This window comes from Vombatus ursinus, unplaced genomic scaffold, assembly GCF_900497805.2.
Source record: "Vombatus ursinus unplaced genomic scaffold, bare-nosed wombat genome assembly UNPS02014798.1, whole genome shotgun sequence".
NCBI lineage: Eukaryota > Metazoa > Chordata > Mammalia > Diprotodontia > Vombatidae > Vombatus > Vombatus ursinus.
The window spans coordinates 35,606,115-35,624,862 of NW_020954576.1; the positions used below are offsets into that span (position 1 = coordinate 35,606,115).

General features: G+C 36.2%; 1 protein-coding gene across 5 annotated transcripts in view; it reads left to right on the plus strand.

Annotated features, from left to right (window-relative positions):
- The window catches only part of ESRRG (estrogen related receptor gamma), a 658,508-nt gene that overhangs the window by 632,410 nt on the left and 7,350 nt on the right, over positions 1 to 18,748 (plus strand). For all 5 annotated transcript variants that reach the window (XM_027871328.1, XM_027871329.1, XM_027871330.1 and 2 more), the window contains one exon: positions 14,305 to 14,574. In XM_027871328.1, the coding sequence (XP_027727129.1) occupies positions 14,305 to 14,574 (270 nt within the window). The remainder of the gene's footprint in view (positions 1 to 14,304; positions 14,575 to 18,748) is intronic.

Sequence of the window (18,748 nt, forward strand, 5' to 3'; positions counted from 1 at the left end):
GGCAACTAGGTGGCTTGCTGCACTTGGAGTCAGGAAGATTTGAAATTTAAATCCAGCCTCAATCACTTACAAGTTCTGTGACCCTGGGCAAATCATGTAATCTCTGTTTGCCTCAGTTTCCTCTTCTATAAAATAGGGATAATAATAGCACCTACTTCCTAGGGTTTTTGTGAGGCTCAAACAAGCTATTATTTGTAAAGTACCTAACATAACCCCTGCCACCTAATAAGTGTTATTTAAATGTTAGCTATCATAGCTAGTATTATAATTATGATATAAATTGCCCTCTTGGTCATTCTTCTTTCTCCTGCATCTATTCATACAAGTATTCTCAAGTTTCTTTGAATTCTTTCTATTTTTTTTTAAGTATGGTATAATGATATTCCATTTTATTCAGTTATCACATTTCTTCTGCTGTCCCTCAAATGATGGCCACCCTTTCTGGCTTCCAGTTTTTTGTTGCCACAAAAATGTATCTTTCACTTTAAGACTCAGCCCATTCTAGGCTTCAGTGTTCTTGCCATTAAACTAAGAACATTATAACTTGCTATTATATAGTTGTTCATTCTTAGTTACCTGATCATGTACCTTAAATATTATTTTGTTATTGGTTTCCATATTGTTCTGTTTAGATATCTTTGCCCCTTCCCACCCCCTTTTCTTCCTTTTTGGAATCATTGGTTTTAGTGTGTATGTATAATTTCATTGTTTATACCTACCCTGCTCCAGGCCAGTCATAATCATATTAGAGGAGAAAGAGCAGTATATCTGTAGTTAGAGGATCTGCGTTCAAATCCTCCCAGGGAGATTCACATACAGATTTTCACTTCTTACCAATGGATGTGCTCAGAAACATTCCAGTAAAATTATTTCTGCTCTCTGATCTCCTTGCTTTGCCCTTCCTGACCCATAGCTTCTTTTCCTCATGTTGTTTTACCTAAAAGTGGACCCATGTACTGGCCTGTGGAAGGCAGCGTGTAAAAACAATTTTTTTTTGCTGTGCATAAGAACATATTTATATAATTTTAGAGCCAGAACCCGGGTCTTCTAATTTTCAGTCCAGTCCTTTTTTTTTCTTTCTCCATTACATTATCCGAAAAGACAATTATTGCGTAGTGGTTAGCCGCTGGCCCCAGAGTCAGAAAGTCTTGGGTTCAAATTCAGGCAAATCTGGGTCCAAATCCTTTGAACCTAGGCAAGTCAAATTCTCTTGGCATCTTAGGCAACTTTCTAAAACTTAAGTTGCAGGCAGATGCCAATCTGTATTTGTAAAGGGACTTTTTTTCATCAGGCCGAGTCTGGATTCTAATGAAATTACAGGCCCATTCAAAAGAAAAAATAAATCTGCCCCTAGATTTCCAATGATATTTTTAAAACATTTAATTTACTCCCCCTAATCTAATTCTGAATTCCCTGGCTTGTAGCAATGAGATCGCAAGTTCAGTCACTATCACTAATTCCCTCAATTTAAGAGATACCACTTTCCTCAGCCTTTCTGAAGTCTGGCACTCGCCATTTTGCTCTGTGTAATAGTAAGGAGTTAGAGCTGTAGACCAGTGAAGTGAATTGCTCCTCCAATCTGGCTTCCTGGTATTTATTTTTTTTAATGTAATCAACATGTGGTTGGTGGCAGCATGAGAAGTAAAAGCAGTAGTTTTGTGAAGTTTCTGCTATATCTAGAAGGGTTTGACTAGCAAATATGAGGAGGACTGCACTTACTGTTATCAAATGAACCTCTAGCTGGTCCTTTTAAATTTACCTTTAGAAGAAAAAGTACTTCAATAAATTTAGGAATGAGATGAGTTAGAAATACATTGTACTAATTATAATTTTACCACTTTTAAGAAACCATTATTCTTCTGTGTCTTGCAAAGTACAGTTTTAAACCTGAAACCTTGATAGCTGTTGACTTTATCCATCTGTCTATTCAATTATGTTTTCCTTGTTTTGTTTTAAATCTGAGGGTCTGTTTTCTCCATTTTATCCTTTGTGACGAACATGCTCAGGAGTTGTAATCTTGCTTCACAGTTTTTAATTGTGGGCTGATAAGTGCTTAACTTGTTGATGTGAGATCCCCTTCCCCCACCATCCTCTTATTTTCCTAGATGTTGATGTTAGGGCATGTTAAAGAATGTTCTTACTCTCAATACACAAACATTCATCTAAAAATGTATTTTCATCTTACCTACATTAGTTTGATTTTTATATAGCAGAAAGAAAGAGCCATTTAGAAGGGTTTTTCACATCCTTTCAAAAATCCAACACATCGTTGCCTTCATGTAAGCATCTACCTTTCCCAAGTGCCTCATCCTCTCCCCTCTGTCATCCCGAGGCAGTGTGCCTATATTTGTGTGTAGATTTATAGTTTATCTTTATCTATGGCTTCATCTGTAGGTAGCTATTATAGCCGCCTTGCCTGGATATTGTTTGGGCCTGATAGATCTGTCTGTAGTTCATCAAAGGGGAGCTGAGTGCCTAAAAGCCATTGGGTCCAGCTGAGGATGAAATACGAGCCATCAGCCTTGGTAATGGCTGTAAAATTTCATAATTACACGGCCTTTATTACATTGCATAATGATCCTGAAGCAGTATGGAACAATTAATTAAGATTTTCAACCGTAGCTCTTTCAGAAATTAAAAGGTGCTAGTGGCTGAGAAATGGGGAAATGTCTTGTCCTAAAAGCATTAGGGATGCTCAGGAAGGACTTCCTAGATACTTCTTTTTAAAGAGAAATATCTACTGGTTAGATAGCCAGCACCATTGTAACATTTCTATATTCTTGAATGTGCTTTAACTTCAAAAATTGAGCTTCTCAAAAGCACTCTTTTGCAAAGAAATTTCTAAGTGTTCTGTTGTCAAGCTTCTCTCTCCCCCAACCTTTGGGAAATTCTATTCAGTCTCTTGCAATAGACGTTTATCATGTTTATGGTAGTCCATCTCTACACATTAAATAAAAGCTGGCTGTGAGATGGGGGGGTCACTTAACTACACAGTATAGCATACTGGCCAAGAAGTTTCTCTTATGCATTCTCATATCTTGGGGCATTAAAATTATTTCAAGATCTCTTCACTTTGGCAGTCATCCCCAAAGGAAGACTTTTACTGTTTTCATTTATTTTCCTTGTGAATACAGTATGTCAGATCCAATATATGCCCCCCCCCCCCGTATTTTTTCATGATCTCACACTCAGATCTGATAAAGAGTACTTAAATTTGGTGGGCGAGTACAGGAGTCACTCAGTATCCTGTTAAGTGATAACAGACAAAGCATCAGAAGAGTATACATTATGGATCCACCCACACACATAGAAATTGTGATCAGTTCCTGGCATTGTTTATCAAATCTAGGATATTGGGATCCAGATGGAGTAAGCAGTATTTATTATGCCAAATGCAATAAAAATAATGAAAATATAGTGAAAATAAACTCATTTTGTTAGTTTATTAGGTGCAGATTTCCTTCAGTCCACTTAACAATGTGTGTTTCAAAGAAATTTCAATGATACTGTTGATATAACAGCAACAGTAATAATACCTTAAACCTAATTTTTATGTATATATAACTCCTAGATATCTGGTCATGTTAAGCATTATTGTTTTTAAATTGGCAATCATCATATAACATTTTACAAATCTTAATATTTCATTGGAGTCTAAAACTTCCCCTGGGTATCCCTTATTAAACTTTCAGCAGAAAATTTGGAAAGGATTATGTTCTTCAAGGAGGAGCTGCTACTCAGAGTAAATTTCTTGTTGAAGCATTTATTCCCTTAATAGGAATTTTCTGATCTGCTGTCATTCTTGTTCACACACTGAGTGTCACTGCCTCTAAAACACTTGTCATTCTTTAATGGAAACAAAATAGTCATTGCAGCCAGAGCCGCAATGTCATTCCACTACCCCTTGCTGCGTCGGCAATAGTGAAAATGACAGAGAGGCTCTCAGTAGGGGTAATTAAAATGTAAATATTGATATTTTATTATTTGAAATTACTTTCCAGTGCGGCATTTAATATCTCTCCATCTGTGCGGCTCTGTTTAGCGGTCACTTTAGTGCAGCTCTGGGATGCCAAGCAGCGGCTTGATCCCCGTTATGTCAAAATGCTTGTTGCTGCTTAATTTTGATATCTAATTAAGTGGAAAAGTACAGTCCACACTGTAATCCATGGCATCTTAACCAGCTGCTTGGGTATATTTAGAATTAATCTCCACTATGGAATCATCCTAATGTATGCAATTAAGAGTCTGCCGATGGCTAATTAGGTGTATTAGAATCAGGCAGCTTTTTTTTTTTTCCTTTTGGACTGTTGCAGACTTAAGACACTGCCTCCAGAGGTAGTCTTAATGCTACTCAAACTGAGTTAGGAAACAGTGCAACTTCTGAATAAATTCATACATGGGAGATGACAGATGCCTCTTCATTTGCTTATTTCCTTTCACCAGTGAGAGAGCAGCACAGTCTTTTGGAATATGTCAATTTATTTGCAGAATCTCAGTTAAATGAGAGGCAGGAAAAAAAAATCAGTGGAGGTGGTTGGAGCTAAACAAGTTAAGGAAATCCCTACTCCTTTAGAACATATCAAAGCTAGAAAATTAAAGAGGTAGGTAGTTCTCTGGGCCAAACCTTTCCATTTGTAGAGGAAAGTGAGTGATGGCTATAAGAGGTTTTTACAAAGCTACCATACTTGTTCCCTACTTGTACATTTCAATGGAGAGCTTTTGAAGTGGATTTTTTTAGGAGGCACAGGCTTGACATAGAAAGAGAGATAGATATGGATGTATCTAGATAACTATTTGTATACATATGTGGGAAAGCAAAGCAGTCTGTACACTAGTACATTTTTGGCAGTGGCTACATTTGTATATTGTGGAACTTTTGTGGGTTTGTTGTTTGTTTGTTTGTTTTTACTTTGACAGATGGAAAGATCAGTTGGGGGTGGAGAGAGAGTAAGTAGTATGGGAAAGAGAAGAATTAAAAGCGAGGAATACCCTTCCTTTCTTAGTGAGGAAACAACTGTGATCCCCCTGACAAGCCAATGGCAGATAGTAATGATTTAGCACTGTGTGAGCCAGCAAGCACAAACACTGTACTTGGGATTGAATATTCTTAAACAGTTTTTTATTTAAAACAACAACACTAAAGGGGACATTAAAATGATTTGGGGTGCAACCTAATATCAGAATGAATAAAATATACAGTGAATGGATCAGTTAGATGGAGATATGGAGTAATGGGTCCCAGATCTATCAAAAACAGTTTTTCCCTTTATTTTGTAACATAAAGAATATGTAATTCATTCCTCCTAATAATGAAGTACTTTTATGTCTCATTCTGAGTAAAGTTTGCATCTCTATGTCAGTGAGCTTCTGAGGTAGATTTGAAATGATCATTTGGTTCGAAGGCAGTTCATTCTAAACTAATTAATAAGTTGCCAGTGGGTTACTATTCCAATTGGCCCTCCAGACCTTTGATTATTAACTCCCAAAAAACATGCAGGAAACACCGAAGAGCACTGATATTGTTTCTTCAGATCATTTACACAGTATCACATGTTAGGGTATGAGCTGTCAGAAACTTATTCTACTAAGAGAAGATTTGTACATAATTTCAAAGCCTGTAGCCAAAATATAATGAAATTATTCATATTCAACTGGTACCTGAGTTACCCTCTCCCTGGTTATATATGTGTATATCTCATTTTTCCTAGTGAAACTGGGTATATTGAAACTTACCTTTGCCTACAAATTCCAAAGGTATTTAACTCTTGAGACATGAATACAAGGAATTCTGTCTATTTTTTGAGTTGCTTTAGGAGAGAATTCTATATTCTGCCCATATAAGTGCTATCATTGGATAGAAAGCCTAGCCTTCCGTGAGAATATGTCAGAGGTGGAACATCTCTCTTAAATTTCTTCCTATGTTCTTTTAGTCTTAGATTTACTACTAACAGTGTAAAAATTGTAACAATTTGTAAATGTGATAATTTTTGTTACAACAAATTTACCTTTTATCCATGCTTAAGCATTCATCTGAAGCAAACATTTTTTGAATTCTCATTTTTCAGCCTTTAATCCAATTTCACTGGGTCATTTAGGCCCAGGTCATGGTAATCCAGAGTATTTGGGTCCATCTTGGCTATCTGTGGATAGCCACAGTGGTTATCTTGCAAATGGATTTTTTTTAAAATCTGCAAAAATCATATATTTAGTCCTGAGAGGTACAAACCCTACTTTTCTACATTGGTCCCTGTACTGGTTCTGTATTGGATGATTTGGGATCTACAGCAAAAACACTCTTACTACCTACACGTCCATGTATCCAAACTTTGATTTAAAAAAAAAAAGCCAAGTTGAATGAGATCTCTTCAGTTTCATATTAACAGTTTTTACTTGATTTCTTTTAGGATAGGGCATGTTCTGATTTGCCTAGCTGCCATAATGGTGTGGTAAGATAACAGTGCTTGTAAACACGTGATGGGTAGAAATCATTCCTTTTTAGATTATTATGTAAAGCTGTATATATAAACCAGTTTAAGAACCTCAAACATGCCTAAATGGCATTTAAATTACATTAACACCTTTTTGCATAGCTGCAGTAAAAGGTCAAGACAGACAAGCACCATCTTTGCTTTTTGTAAATGTCTCATTTGCTGCTTTAAAATTGCCAGGCACTTCACTTACTTGGTATTGCTGAGTGAGTCCAGTGCTTCAGATACTTCTGACAAGTGAATATTTGCTTAGTAAGAATTCATTGTTCTTAATGGATCAAGATGGACATTCAGTGTGAATGCATTTTTCTTGTTATCTATCTGTTTGCTATTACTTCATAGATGAAGAAAATAATGATAAAAGTGAAGAATTTCTCAATCTGCTTGCTTGGCTTTCCCCGTTTTTGTTTTTGGTAAGATTCATCTGAAAAGTACCATAGCCAGGAAGTTTGTAATTAATATTTCTTTTTTTTAATAGACAAATATTTACATTTTGCAATAGCATCTAAACAATAATATATATAGAAACATTGGTATATATTCTGTGGTGGATCGTTGGTTTCAGTACTATACTATAATACATGGAATAAATGTCAGCACTATAAAATTCACTTCTCCCTGGGCTCCATTCCTGAAAAATCTTGGTTAGAGAAAATGAATTTATATGCTGTCAAAATAGTGTCAGATTGGAAAAAAATTGGGAGAAATTAATTAGACCCTTCTAAATAGTTAAAAAACCACCTTTTTCTGACATTTACCAAGAATCTTCTGGGAATGTATATTTGTAAGTATTAAGAGAAAAGCAGCTAGGGAGTATGATTAAACTGTCAACTTTAATTATAAAGGTCAAAGTAGGAATTGGTAGAGGTAGGAGAAAAGCTATTTGTTGTGCAAACTCCTTGGTATAACCTATGTTTATAAAGGAGGATTGAGTCTTTTTCTACAACCTGTGCTCAGAGTTCCTTTATTTTTTGCTCCCATGTGGTTTTTACTTCTATGCCTATCTTTCTTCTCCCGTTTTTAGTCAGTCAATAAGTAACTTATTCATCTTGGCCTTAATGCAAAGGACTCTATACTAGGAAATGTGGATGGAATGAGTAAAGAGTGGAAAAAAAATTCAAATTCTTATGGGAAATGTGTTTGGGGGAGGGCAGAGTGACCACAGAAAGTAAGTAAAAGAATGAACTGATCTTTTAGTTCTTCTGACAAAGTGTATACACACATATTCACACACCCATATGTACCTACATATACATACATGAAGTATCCCTAGAACAATTATACAACAACTTATTAAAAGCATAAAAACAGCAACTTAATAACTGAATTCAACAGTACAGAGTAGACACAGTGAAGATATGGATAGTTCAGGTGATGCTAATCTGTTAAGGTTTTTTTGTTTTGTTTTGTTTTTTAATTTACTGAACAACAGCTGTTCTAGTTCATAGCACAGTGGATGAGATGTTTCTGTAACATTGCTTCTCTGAAGAAATTCATTTTTTTTCTCTGATATTTAACTGCTTCATGACCCTGGGCAAGTCATTTAATCTCTGAGTTCCTCAGTCAATCCCCCAGGACTAAACTACTAAATCACAGGTAGATGAATTACAATCTGCATTGGTAGAAGTCATTTCCCACATTTCCAGTCCTCCCATACAGACAAAATCATGGACCTTTAGCATGGGGAGAGAAGGTAGGAAGCAAACTTACAAAGTATGAAGAAGAAGAAAAAAGGAAGAGTGGAAATAAGAGATGGGAGAGATTGATTTTAGTGTTACAAAAGTAACTGGGCAGGAATTTCTGTCTTTCCCAAACCTTAAATTCTTCACAGTCTGATTCCCAAGTCACCTATAAGAAAGAAAAACTTTGCTTTCATTTAGAAACTCTCTTCCTAGAATAGAAGACAAGATACTTTACAGAGCCCTGAGATATTCACTGTTATACTATCAATGAAGAGGAGACAAAGGTTTCTAAAGAAAATAGAGGAACAGTGTTGTGAAATGTTTTCTTTTCTTCTTCTTCTTTTTTTTTTTTTTACTCACAAGTACTTAAGCTGCTTCCTGACTCAGAATGCGGGTTCTTGTGGTTAATTGTGCTTAATGTGATTAATCAGAGATGAAGGTTAATTCTCTTTTCTCCAGGCTGTCATTGGGTGGGAAGGAGGAAAGCAGGGAATTAAGCATTTATTAAGTACCTACTGTATTCTAGGCACTATACCAAGTACTTTACAGGTATCTCGTTTTTTATTCTCACAACACTGGGAGATATATATGCTGTTATGATTCACCCTTTACATGTGAGGAAAATGAGGCAGAAAGAGTTTAAGTGACTTGTCCAGGGTCACACAGATAGTAAGTATCTGAGACTGGATTTAAACTCATTCCAGACTGGACTGTTCAAGACAAGGCCCAGTGCTGTATCTACTATGTCACCTGGCTATCTCACTCTTTCTCACTGACACTAATCTATTGACTGGACAACATATTGAAATTGGTCAATTCAACCACTTTCATCTTTAAGTGTTTTCAGATCTCTCATCTCTAATTTTCAGGCTTTTAAATTTTATATTGGTTCAATATCATACTAGTGGAAATCCTGTTTTAAACTTAAAAAAAATCACTGAAACATGCAAATAAAGCCCATTTGGAGTGGCTATTGCTTAAATGAGGAGGGGCAGCAAATTTCCCACAGAATCAACAAATGGCCAATAAGTGGGCCAGATTATCTTGAAAGCTAACAGCTTCTCATTTTTCTCAGTTCTACTCACATCTGACACAATCCAATTGTAAGTTATAAATGCATAATCTAAATGCATGGAGTCTGGATGGTCAGACTGGGAGAATAAGGATTCAAGGAGTGGCTTGGGTGGCATGTCACAAATGCTCAAGAGCAAAAATAATTTATGTAGGCAGTCATTGACTCTGTCAAAACAATTGATGTTTTTTTTTTTTTTTTACATAAAATACTTTGCATATCACTATGTATATTCTTATAGCTCTCATTTTGGCACTTAACCATCTGCAGCTGCTTAATTCTAGCCCCTAGTGAGTTGGAGTCCATGAAGTCCATCTTAATGAAGGAAAGGGAAAGGAAGAGTCTTCAGGAAAATAAACGTTATACCTTTCTTAGCCCACAACTGTGCACTACGTGAAAGAGACCAGAAGTGGTACATCGGCTGATATTTGAAAAGAGCAGTGGGCTTTGAAAGGCAGAGTGAATCTGGAACTGGGTTTTGGAGAACCTTTAACTCCATTTGTATCAGAGCATGTCACAATAGCTGCAATAGACTGCAATGCTGTTGTCATTCTTTTCTTTCTACCCCCTGTAAACATCAGGTTTATTTGGATGGGGTTTATTTAAAGAATCAAGTTCAATCAGCTCTCTCTCAATGCACTTCGTTAGTGATCTTAGTGAGTCATTACAGCATAATTACAATTCTAGTATGATATGTATTTGTTGGAAAGTGTCAATTTTAAGTGGAACAGAAAAACTACAGTCAAAAAACTGTGAATGGGCAAGTCAATGCCATGATTAACTGATCTTAGCAGACACCCCAAAGATTTAAAATGCTAGTACTCTAGTTTGAGAAAGCAGTAGAGAAAAGAATGCCCAGTAGGGGTTAAACTCATATGCCTGCACTGCAGCCTATTTCTGTCAACACTCAGCTCAGGAAATAAACATTTATGCTTTCTGAAATGAAAGTGTATTTTTGAAGACTAGCCGTCAGATATTTTTTGCCCTTCACACTTTCAAATGCTTAGCCTTTTTTGTAAGTTGACTGCAAAGTGCATCAGTTTGCCAGGCTGAAAAAAAATGTACTTGACAAATGCCCATGGCATCACTGTCAAGCTCATGAGCTTCTAGTAGAAGATGGTAGAAGGGTTGGCACAAAACATGCCTCCTTCAAGCCTATTACCTCAGGGGTACCTGACTCTTGAGAAGCTTTTCAATCCCTCCAAATGATGTTATTCCCAACTGTCATCTGGTTTATTTGGAGCACACTGTATTGTAGATAAACATTCTATTTAACTGCAGGTCAAGGTACAGAGTCATTCTGGGAGCAAAATGCCTCAGATACATTAAATGGCACTGACTCCAGGAGGGAGATGAAGAGAGATCAGAATTGTCACCAATATGCATGGAATAGTCCGTTGCTGGGGAAGAAGAAATGTGCCACAATATCGGTGTATTTTAAAATTCTGTAATACAGCTGAACATTTAAAACTATAACCTGTCACAGGCCGAAGATTAAGATAGGATGCTGTGCAAAACCTGAAATTCAGCCATTGCCAAAGGAAAGCAATTGGTTTCTGTCTGTAGAAAATAAATATTTCAGATGACCGCGTTCTCAAACTTGCATCTCTGATCTAGTAGTAGGTGTTGTGAAGTATGCCATGTATAATTAACATTGTAGAAAAATTTATCTTTGATCAAAATAATCACATTTTCTGAGGAATAGTAAGAGTGGAATGGGCACAACTTAATGAGAAGTCCATTCTCCTTCATGCTGCAGGCTTCTAGCTGTTGCCTAGCCCCCTATTCACAAAAAGGTTATTTAATCTCTGCTTCTTTTTAGTTGAAATCAAATATACCATCCTGTGCAAAAGAATGGAGAAGCAGCACACAAAATTAAAATCAAAACTGAAATGGATTTTTTAACCTCTGCGGTGACAGAGGCATGTAGTAGTCCTTTAAGCAAAAGGCCTTTTTCATTGCTCCAAGAAGCATGAAGTTAAAGGGTTAAAATGGGTGTTTGAGAATATATTATTTCTAACCAGAGAGGCACAGAAGTATTTGGTACTGTTTCTTGGAAGTTTTATGGTGTTAAAACAGTTTGCAAAAGTTACATTATCTTCAGTCTTCAGAAATAGAATTGAGCACATCATCAGATCTGTCCTAGCCTTTTTGTGCTATATCCAAAAAAAGAAAAACTTATCTGGTTCCTCCCCCTGCCCCAACTTTGCTTTTATTCTTTTCTTCCTTTTTTTTGTTTTTGTTTTTGTTTTTGTGAAAGAGGAGTAGGAGTTGTTGGGGAGGGGGAGGGCAGCAAAGGGGAATCTTCTAAGTTTTCAGGAGGGAAGAAAAACAGCTATTGACACAAGATATTGTAGGTTCACCTTAAAAAAAAATCAGAACTGATTTTATTGCTTTTTGCTTAATTAAACCCAACAGAAATGTGTGAAACATTGTTATGGCTGAAAAATTGTTAATTTGTAAATCACAGGGACAAAGAGGCTGGAGTGCAACTCTAAAGTTTCCATGCACGTAAATGTCAATAGAGTGCCTTCTCCATCATCAGCACTAAATTCACATTGATGCCTCTTTTCTTCTCTGTATTGATCCTTCCATGAGAACGTAGATTTGTATCTGTTAATTAATGCGTCCTGAAACAGCGTTTGTATTAATCAGGCAGATAAGAAAAATTGGATGCCTGCACCCTCCTGACAACCGTAAAAGTGCTGGCCCTGATAAAATCGTGGATGGACCTCAATAAAAAAGTTCCTCCTTCCACTCAATAAACTAATCATCCTGCTTTTAATTATTCGGCAGAAAGATGTGTGGAGATTGGAGAATGTGTAAATCTATTTAGTAACAGCAGTGTCTGCGAGGGAGAATAGGGCTGTCACAAGAAGGTGCTGCAGGCTACATTCTGTCCATCTGCTGCTGCAGGAAAACTGGTTCTTGGGAGAATGAAAAGAAACAGGAAAAGGAAGACGATGTATATTTCTGTTCGTGTATATAACCTTGTGGATCATTTATTCTCTTGCCCCTTAATCAAAATAGTCACTTCCTATTCCTTCTTGGCCTTTTCCTAGCCTTAGATTTTGGATGAACATGGAGAATGATTTTTTTCGGGGGTTTTGGTGAGTAGTAGATAGGAGTGAGTTACCTTTTATGGGTTTAGCAATCAGCAGTGAAAAATGAAATCAAGTGGCATTAGGTCAGTTCCAGGGAGGGAAATGCACCTATGCATTGAATCTCTGTTTAAAATCAGTCTGTTTGAAGAATCCCCCTTCAAGCCTGAGGAATACAGGGTTAGTAGTGTTGGGATATACTAATTTTACTTTTTATTGGGCTAAAGATGACCCCAAATTAAAAGAAAAAAAATTAGACTTAGTCAACCAATTGAGAAAGTGCCTTGTGCAAGCACATGTAAGCTTCATAAACAACCAAATAAAAGCTCTATACATGCCTAAAGACCTCCCCTTAAGAAAAGCTTGACTAATCCCCTTTGATGATTTTATTAAGTACTTATGGTTAATGGTGCCAAGGGCAAACAGCTAGGCTTTCACTACAGCCAAGAAATCATTTATTTTTGCCTATTGTTCTGTAACTCCAAAGTGTTATTGAGGATACTACCAATTTTTTATAGAAAACCAGGATTGGCAAGAAATGTTAACTTGATGGAAAATGAAGGGTATAGAGTTATTTCTTTAGTGATTTTGTTGGAAAGTGTCAAGAAAAGGAGACAGATGCATATTTATTAATGTATAGTACTCTGGGGTTTTTTATTATTATTATTCTGTTCAGAAAAAAAATCACCACAGAATTACACTTCACGGATCTCTCTAATATACAGTGCTATTTGCTGTTAAATTCCTGAAAATACCATACATAATGGTGGCATCTAAAGAGGAGCAGGTCTTTTCTAGGACTCCAGCATCTAGCTGGTTATTGATCAAGCATATTCTCTTAAAATCTTCTTTATAGTTATTCCCCCTAAAGTACAGTTACTACCAACTTCTAATAGGGTTATTACCATTTGTCATTTTATTTTATCATGCTTAAATAAAGTTTTTATGTATTCTCACTCTTATTTGAGAGCTGACAAGTTTGTGTCAACCTGAACAAATGTGAAGTCGAGAATAGAGGAGGCTCAGATATTTCAGATCAAAGAAACTGCTTCAGATTCCTATATAGAGACATTTTAAACACAGGTTTTTCTTGGCCAAAATCTCTTTTTAAAATTGTGTGAAGTTACAATATTGTTACTGTTCAGTTGTTTTTCAGTCATATCTGATACTTCGTGACCCCATTTGGGGTTTTCTTAGCAAAGATACTGGAGTGGTTTACAATTTTCTTCTCCAGTTCATTTTACAGATGAGGAAATGGGGTTAAGTGATTACCCAAGATCAAACACTCATGTCAGGATTTGAACTCAGGAAGATGAACCTTCCTGACCTGAAGGCCCAGCCCTCTATCCACTGTGCCACCTAGCTGCCCATAATTTATAATATAGAGATGCAGCATTAATTGTTTCGCAGTCATTATCAGTGGAAACAAGATTGCCCAAGCAATATGGCTTCTCCCTTATTCATTAAGTCCATGACTCCAAACTTTACCAGATTGTTTGAACCAAAATGCTTCCCCCCTCCCCTTCTTTCACATTACTTTCAGAAGCTATAGAGTTTAAAGTGTTCCTGAAATGAGGCTTCAGGGAAAGCTGTGTCAGATTTTCTGGCCTGGAATCAAGTGTCTCCAAAACACATCCTTCTTTTACTTAAAGATCTAAGAGTATATATTACGTTCAAATCAAAATATGAAAATAGGGGTTTTTTTTATTATATTTCCCCCACCCTGCCATGTCTGTAAATCCTATGGAAAACACTAACAAGATGAAACTGATTTGTAATTTTTACTTTATTATTCCAAAAATGATGAGTGTAAAATGTAAGGGTTTTTTTTTCTTTTTTTAAGAATTGCATAGTGTACTGAAGCATAACTGATGTACCATATGAAGTTAATATTGCAATACAAAGTTATGGATATATAGGAACATGCTTAAGTAACTTTCTCTGCCCGTTTTCCCATTTAGGTTTCTCTACTTTGTCTCTGGCTGATCAGATGAGCCTTCTGCAAAGTGCTTGGATGGAGATTTTGATCCTTGGTGTTGTATACCGATCACTTTCTTTTGAGGATGAACTTGTCTATGCAGAAGATTATATTATGGATGAAGATCAGTCCAAATTAGCAGGCCTCCTTGACCTCAACAATGCCATCCTGCAGCTGGTAAAGAAATACAAGAGCATGAAGCTGGAGAAAGAAGAGTTTGTCACCCTCAAAGCCATAGCGCTTGCTAATTCAGGTTGGCAAAATGGCATAATTGTTGCTACATTTTTCATCTGTCACCCACTCCCTCCCCTCTCCTTTAGCTCTTTCTGCATGGTTTTGCTCCAAGTAGCTTGGAAACAGTTGAAAAGCTAAGAATGGGAATTTCAACTTACAGGCAAAATTTACTATTTTATATACTTAAAGGATAATTTCAAAGTTCATACTGAAAGACTTTGAAGGTTGCTGAGCATTAATGTTTTTAATTGCAGCATCAGGCAGACATCCTCAGGAATAACCACAGACCTAACTCTGTTGACTCACAAAACAACATGGTGCGATGGAAAAAATAGTGGATTTGGAGTCCAAAGATTTGTCCAAATCCCAGTTCTGTTACTTATTTCTGTGATCCTAGAGTAGTCACTTTGATCTCTGGGATTTCAGTTTCCTCATCTGTAATGAGGGTTGGATTAGATAATCTCTTAATAGCCCATCGTTTCTACCCCCATAATCCCATGTTTCATAATCTGGCCATATAATGTGTGTATGTGACTGTTTTTGCCTGCATATTGACTGTTTGCTGTAGAGAAAAAGATATCTTATTCTCACAGCTACCATTTTGTTGGAAAAATAAGAGTTTTAACCATTTTTAAATGAAAAATAAAACCAGTAAGCTTGAGAACCTTCATGAAAAATCACTTTTTGTTTTAGCACAGTTCTCTGAAAAATACTACCTGTGTAGAAGGGGTTAAGAACTACAGAAAGAATTTTTCCCTACATTTAAACTTAAAAGTGCTGAAGCAGGAAGCAATGTCTGATAAGTAAAAAATCGTTGATGCTTTGTTGTTTTTTCTTTTGTGTCTCCCCTAATGCTTTATTGTGGTCTTAAGTCCCTTTTAGCATTTGCATAAAGTTCAGGATAGATCCCTCTTTAATGACGAGCCGATCATTAGATACCTGTGTGTCAATAACATGCTCTGATGCTATGTACCATTGACAGTCACACCGTGCCCCTCCATCTGCTTTTGTTTTGACCCTATCTTTGAACTTTATCTTGGTTGCTGGCCAGTAGTTTTCCCTTTAATTACAAGAAGGAAACTGTCAATAAAATCTGTTAAATGGGATGCAATGAGTGGCTTGAATGGGCGGACGGCTATTTGTTCAAATTCTGCAGCATTCAAGGTATTGACAGTTTGTTTTCTGGGGCCATATGTGACGATCAATCTCAGGCTGGGCTCAGCCGCGCTGAAAAATGAAAAACCAGATTGCTTTTGCTTACTTGTGGATGACGACTTTGTGATTTGGCGCGGTCCTAGTGAGATGAGACCTTCTGCCCAAATTGCCCCCCTGAGAGCCAGGGACGCGTGACTGTTTTTAGAAATAATTTTAATTGATTTTGTAATTAACAGTTCATCTACAATATTGATGCATGAATCCTTGGACTGATAGGAGGGAAATTGTTTTCAACAATGAAGTTGTACTTTCCTATCTGTCTTTGTAATGGAGTTTAGCATTTTGCACTTTTAATTGGGAACATGGCCTCACAGTGTCCCTCTTCCCCAACCCTCAATAAAAACTGAATATAATATATTTATTTAAAAGAAAGGACAGGGCATAACCCTGTCTGTCCCATGTATTCTCTTAAAAAGACAAGGATGGGAGAGGGATAATACAGGAAATCTCAAGGAAAGTTGACTAGGCCATGGATGAACTTCTCATGTTAAAAAATAAAGGTTCTGGGTTGATATGTGTTCTAAATTAGGCCTGCCAAAGGTCTGCTCTAGGGAGCTTTTTATATCTTATAATTATAAAATTGCTTAAATTTCTAACGTTTCTAGACATTACAAGTTCAAACTAAGGAGGGGTCCTTAACATTATATTCTTACTATGCAAAGTTACCTTGAAAAATGTAATAATTATGCATAATGCTAAGCAATACTATAACTTTCTTTTTTTAATTAGATGTATACCTTGACAAATTCTTATCATTCACAGAATATTAACATTAATTGGCATGAATTCTGTGTTTAGCATTTTAAAATTACATTTGTTATTATTTTTAGTCTATAAATCTTAAAATCCAGCTGGCTCAATTTTTTTAAAAAGGGTTTATGCCATTTTTAGACAGATTATTGTCATTTGAATACCATTACTTCAAGAAATAGTTAACTTTAAAAAAATAGATCATTACTAGGCTAAGAAGCCTTTTCTTTTCTTTCTCTTTTTCTTTTTTTTTTTTTTTTTTGGCAAGACTGAATACTGTAAATCTATATCTATATCTATCTTTAACCCTCAAATGAATTCCCACCCTTCTATATGTTTTAATGACAATGTTGGCAAAGTTTTAGATTCAGCTGAACTATATGCAAAAAGGGGTTTTCTGATGATTATCTGTGTCAGTGAATTATTTTGCATTCCATTTTCTCTTCCCTTAGTCAGAAAACAGTTAAAAAGTTGTAGATTTAGCCTTGCTTAGAGAACTAGTATAAATTCATTAAGCTTTTTTATCAAGTTAAAATGCCAATTTTAAATTCTTTGAAGTTGTGTTAGTATTTAGGGAGAATACAGGGGAATTTATATTTAAAAGACCTATGTTACAATACAATTTAAACAGGCATTTTAGCTTTTCCTGTATGGCTGTAGCATGTTTACAGCCATTACTTCCTAATGTGGCATTCATCTAAATTATCAGCTTATTTTAAACATCTGGCTTTATTCAATAATAACAAATGCCACGTAGATGCTTGGGAAACAGGTAATTGGCTCCCTGATAATGGCTGCCATTTTTTCTGTAGCCACATTTCCTTTCTATGTGAATGCACAAATATGTGGATTACTTACAAAACCCGAACCTGATTGAAATGTATTGTCTATCTGTAGGTTTGGAGCCAAGGAAACAATCTGTCATAAGCTCCTCCCTTGTTTTCCACATATTAAGGCAACTTTGAAAGTCCCCAGACCATGATTTTATAGTACAAATTATTCTTGTTAGAAGGAACACTTATGAGTTTCGGATGAGAGGGATGGACTAAGATGGCTCTTGCAGAGCCACCATGCTTTGTCTCCTAAGTACTTCAACTGCTACATTTTCTTATTCTTTTCTAGAGGGCTAACAGCCTCCTGAACAATTATTACCCGAGAGATGCTGAAAATCATTCAACAAACATTTTTTGAGCACCTACTTTATGGAGGAGAGAGGCAAAATAGCATAATCTCTCTGGACCTCGCTTTCCTCATCTGTAAAATGGAGATAACAATAGTATTTATCTCAAAGAGTTATTATGAAGATCAAATCAGATAATGGATAATGTTAAAGTGCTTTGCAAATTTCATTGATGTCCAGTCATTTCAGTCGTGAATGACTTCATGACTCCATTTGAGGTTTTCTTGGCAAAGATACTGGAGTGCTTTGCCATTTCTTTCTACAGCTTATTTGACAGATGAAGAAACTGAGGCAAACAGAGTTAAGTGACTTGCCCAGGATCAAAAAACTAGTAAGCGCCTGAGGCCAGATTTGAATTCAGGAAGATGAGTCTTCCTCACTCCAGGCCCAGCCCTCTTTTTACTGTGCTACCTAGTTGCCCTTACTTTATATTAGCACTATAGTAAATTTCAGCTATTGTCCTCTCTCATCAAGTTCTAAAATGTTATATTGGTTTCTTTTGATTGAAAATAAATATGGTAGCTTGATATTTAGTTTGTTGTGGCAGGTTTACATGGTGTAAGTCTCAACAGTCCAAAACAAGCAGCTGAAAAGTTAAACTTTCTATCACTTTCCCTCAACCATAAAATGGGGATAATTTCAGTTTTACTACCTAACTCGAAGGGTTTCTGCAAAAAGGAAATGAAATCATACATGCAATGTGCTTTATAAACCTTAAACTGTTACATGAATATAAGCTACTAATATTACTGTTGGTAATGTGGGTAAATAACCTGATTCTCACTTTTTTTCTTGATAAAATGGGAGGTCTGCTGTCTAAAGCTTTTTCTGACTTTAAATTTCTATGAGTTTATGAGACTTGGAAGAGAGAGTTGATCTGGTTCTCTTCCTATCTGTTTGTCGGATCCTTCTCATTCTCCTTTGGCTGGATCATCATATTATCAATATAATGTCCCTTAACTGTAGGCATTCCCCAAGAATTTGTCCTATTTAGACCCTCTTCTCTCTCTCTCTCTCTCTCTCTCTCTCTCTCTCTCTCTCTCTCTCT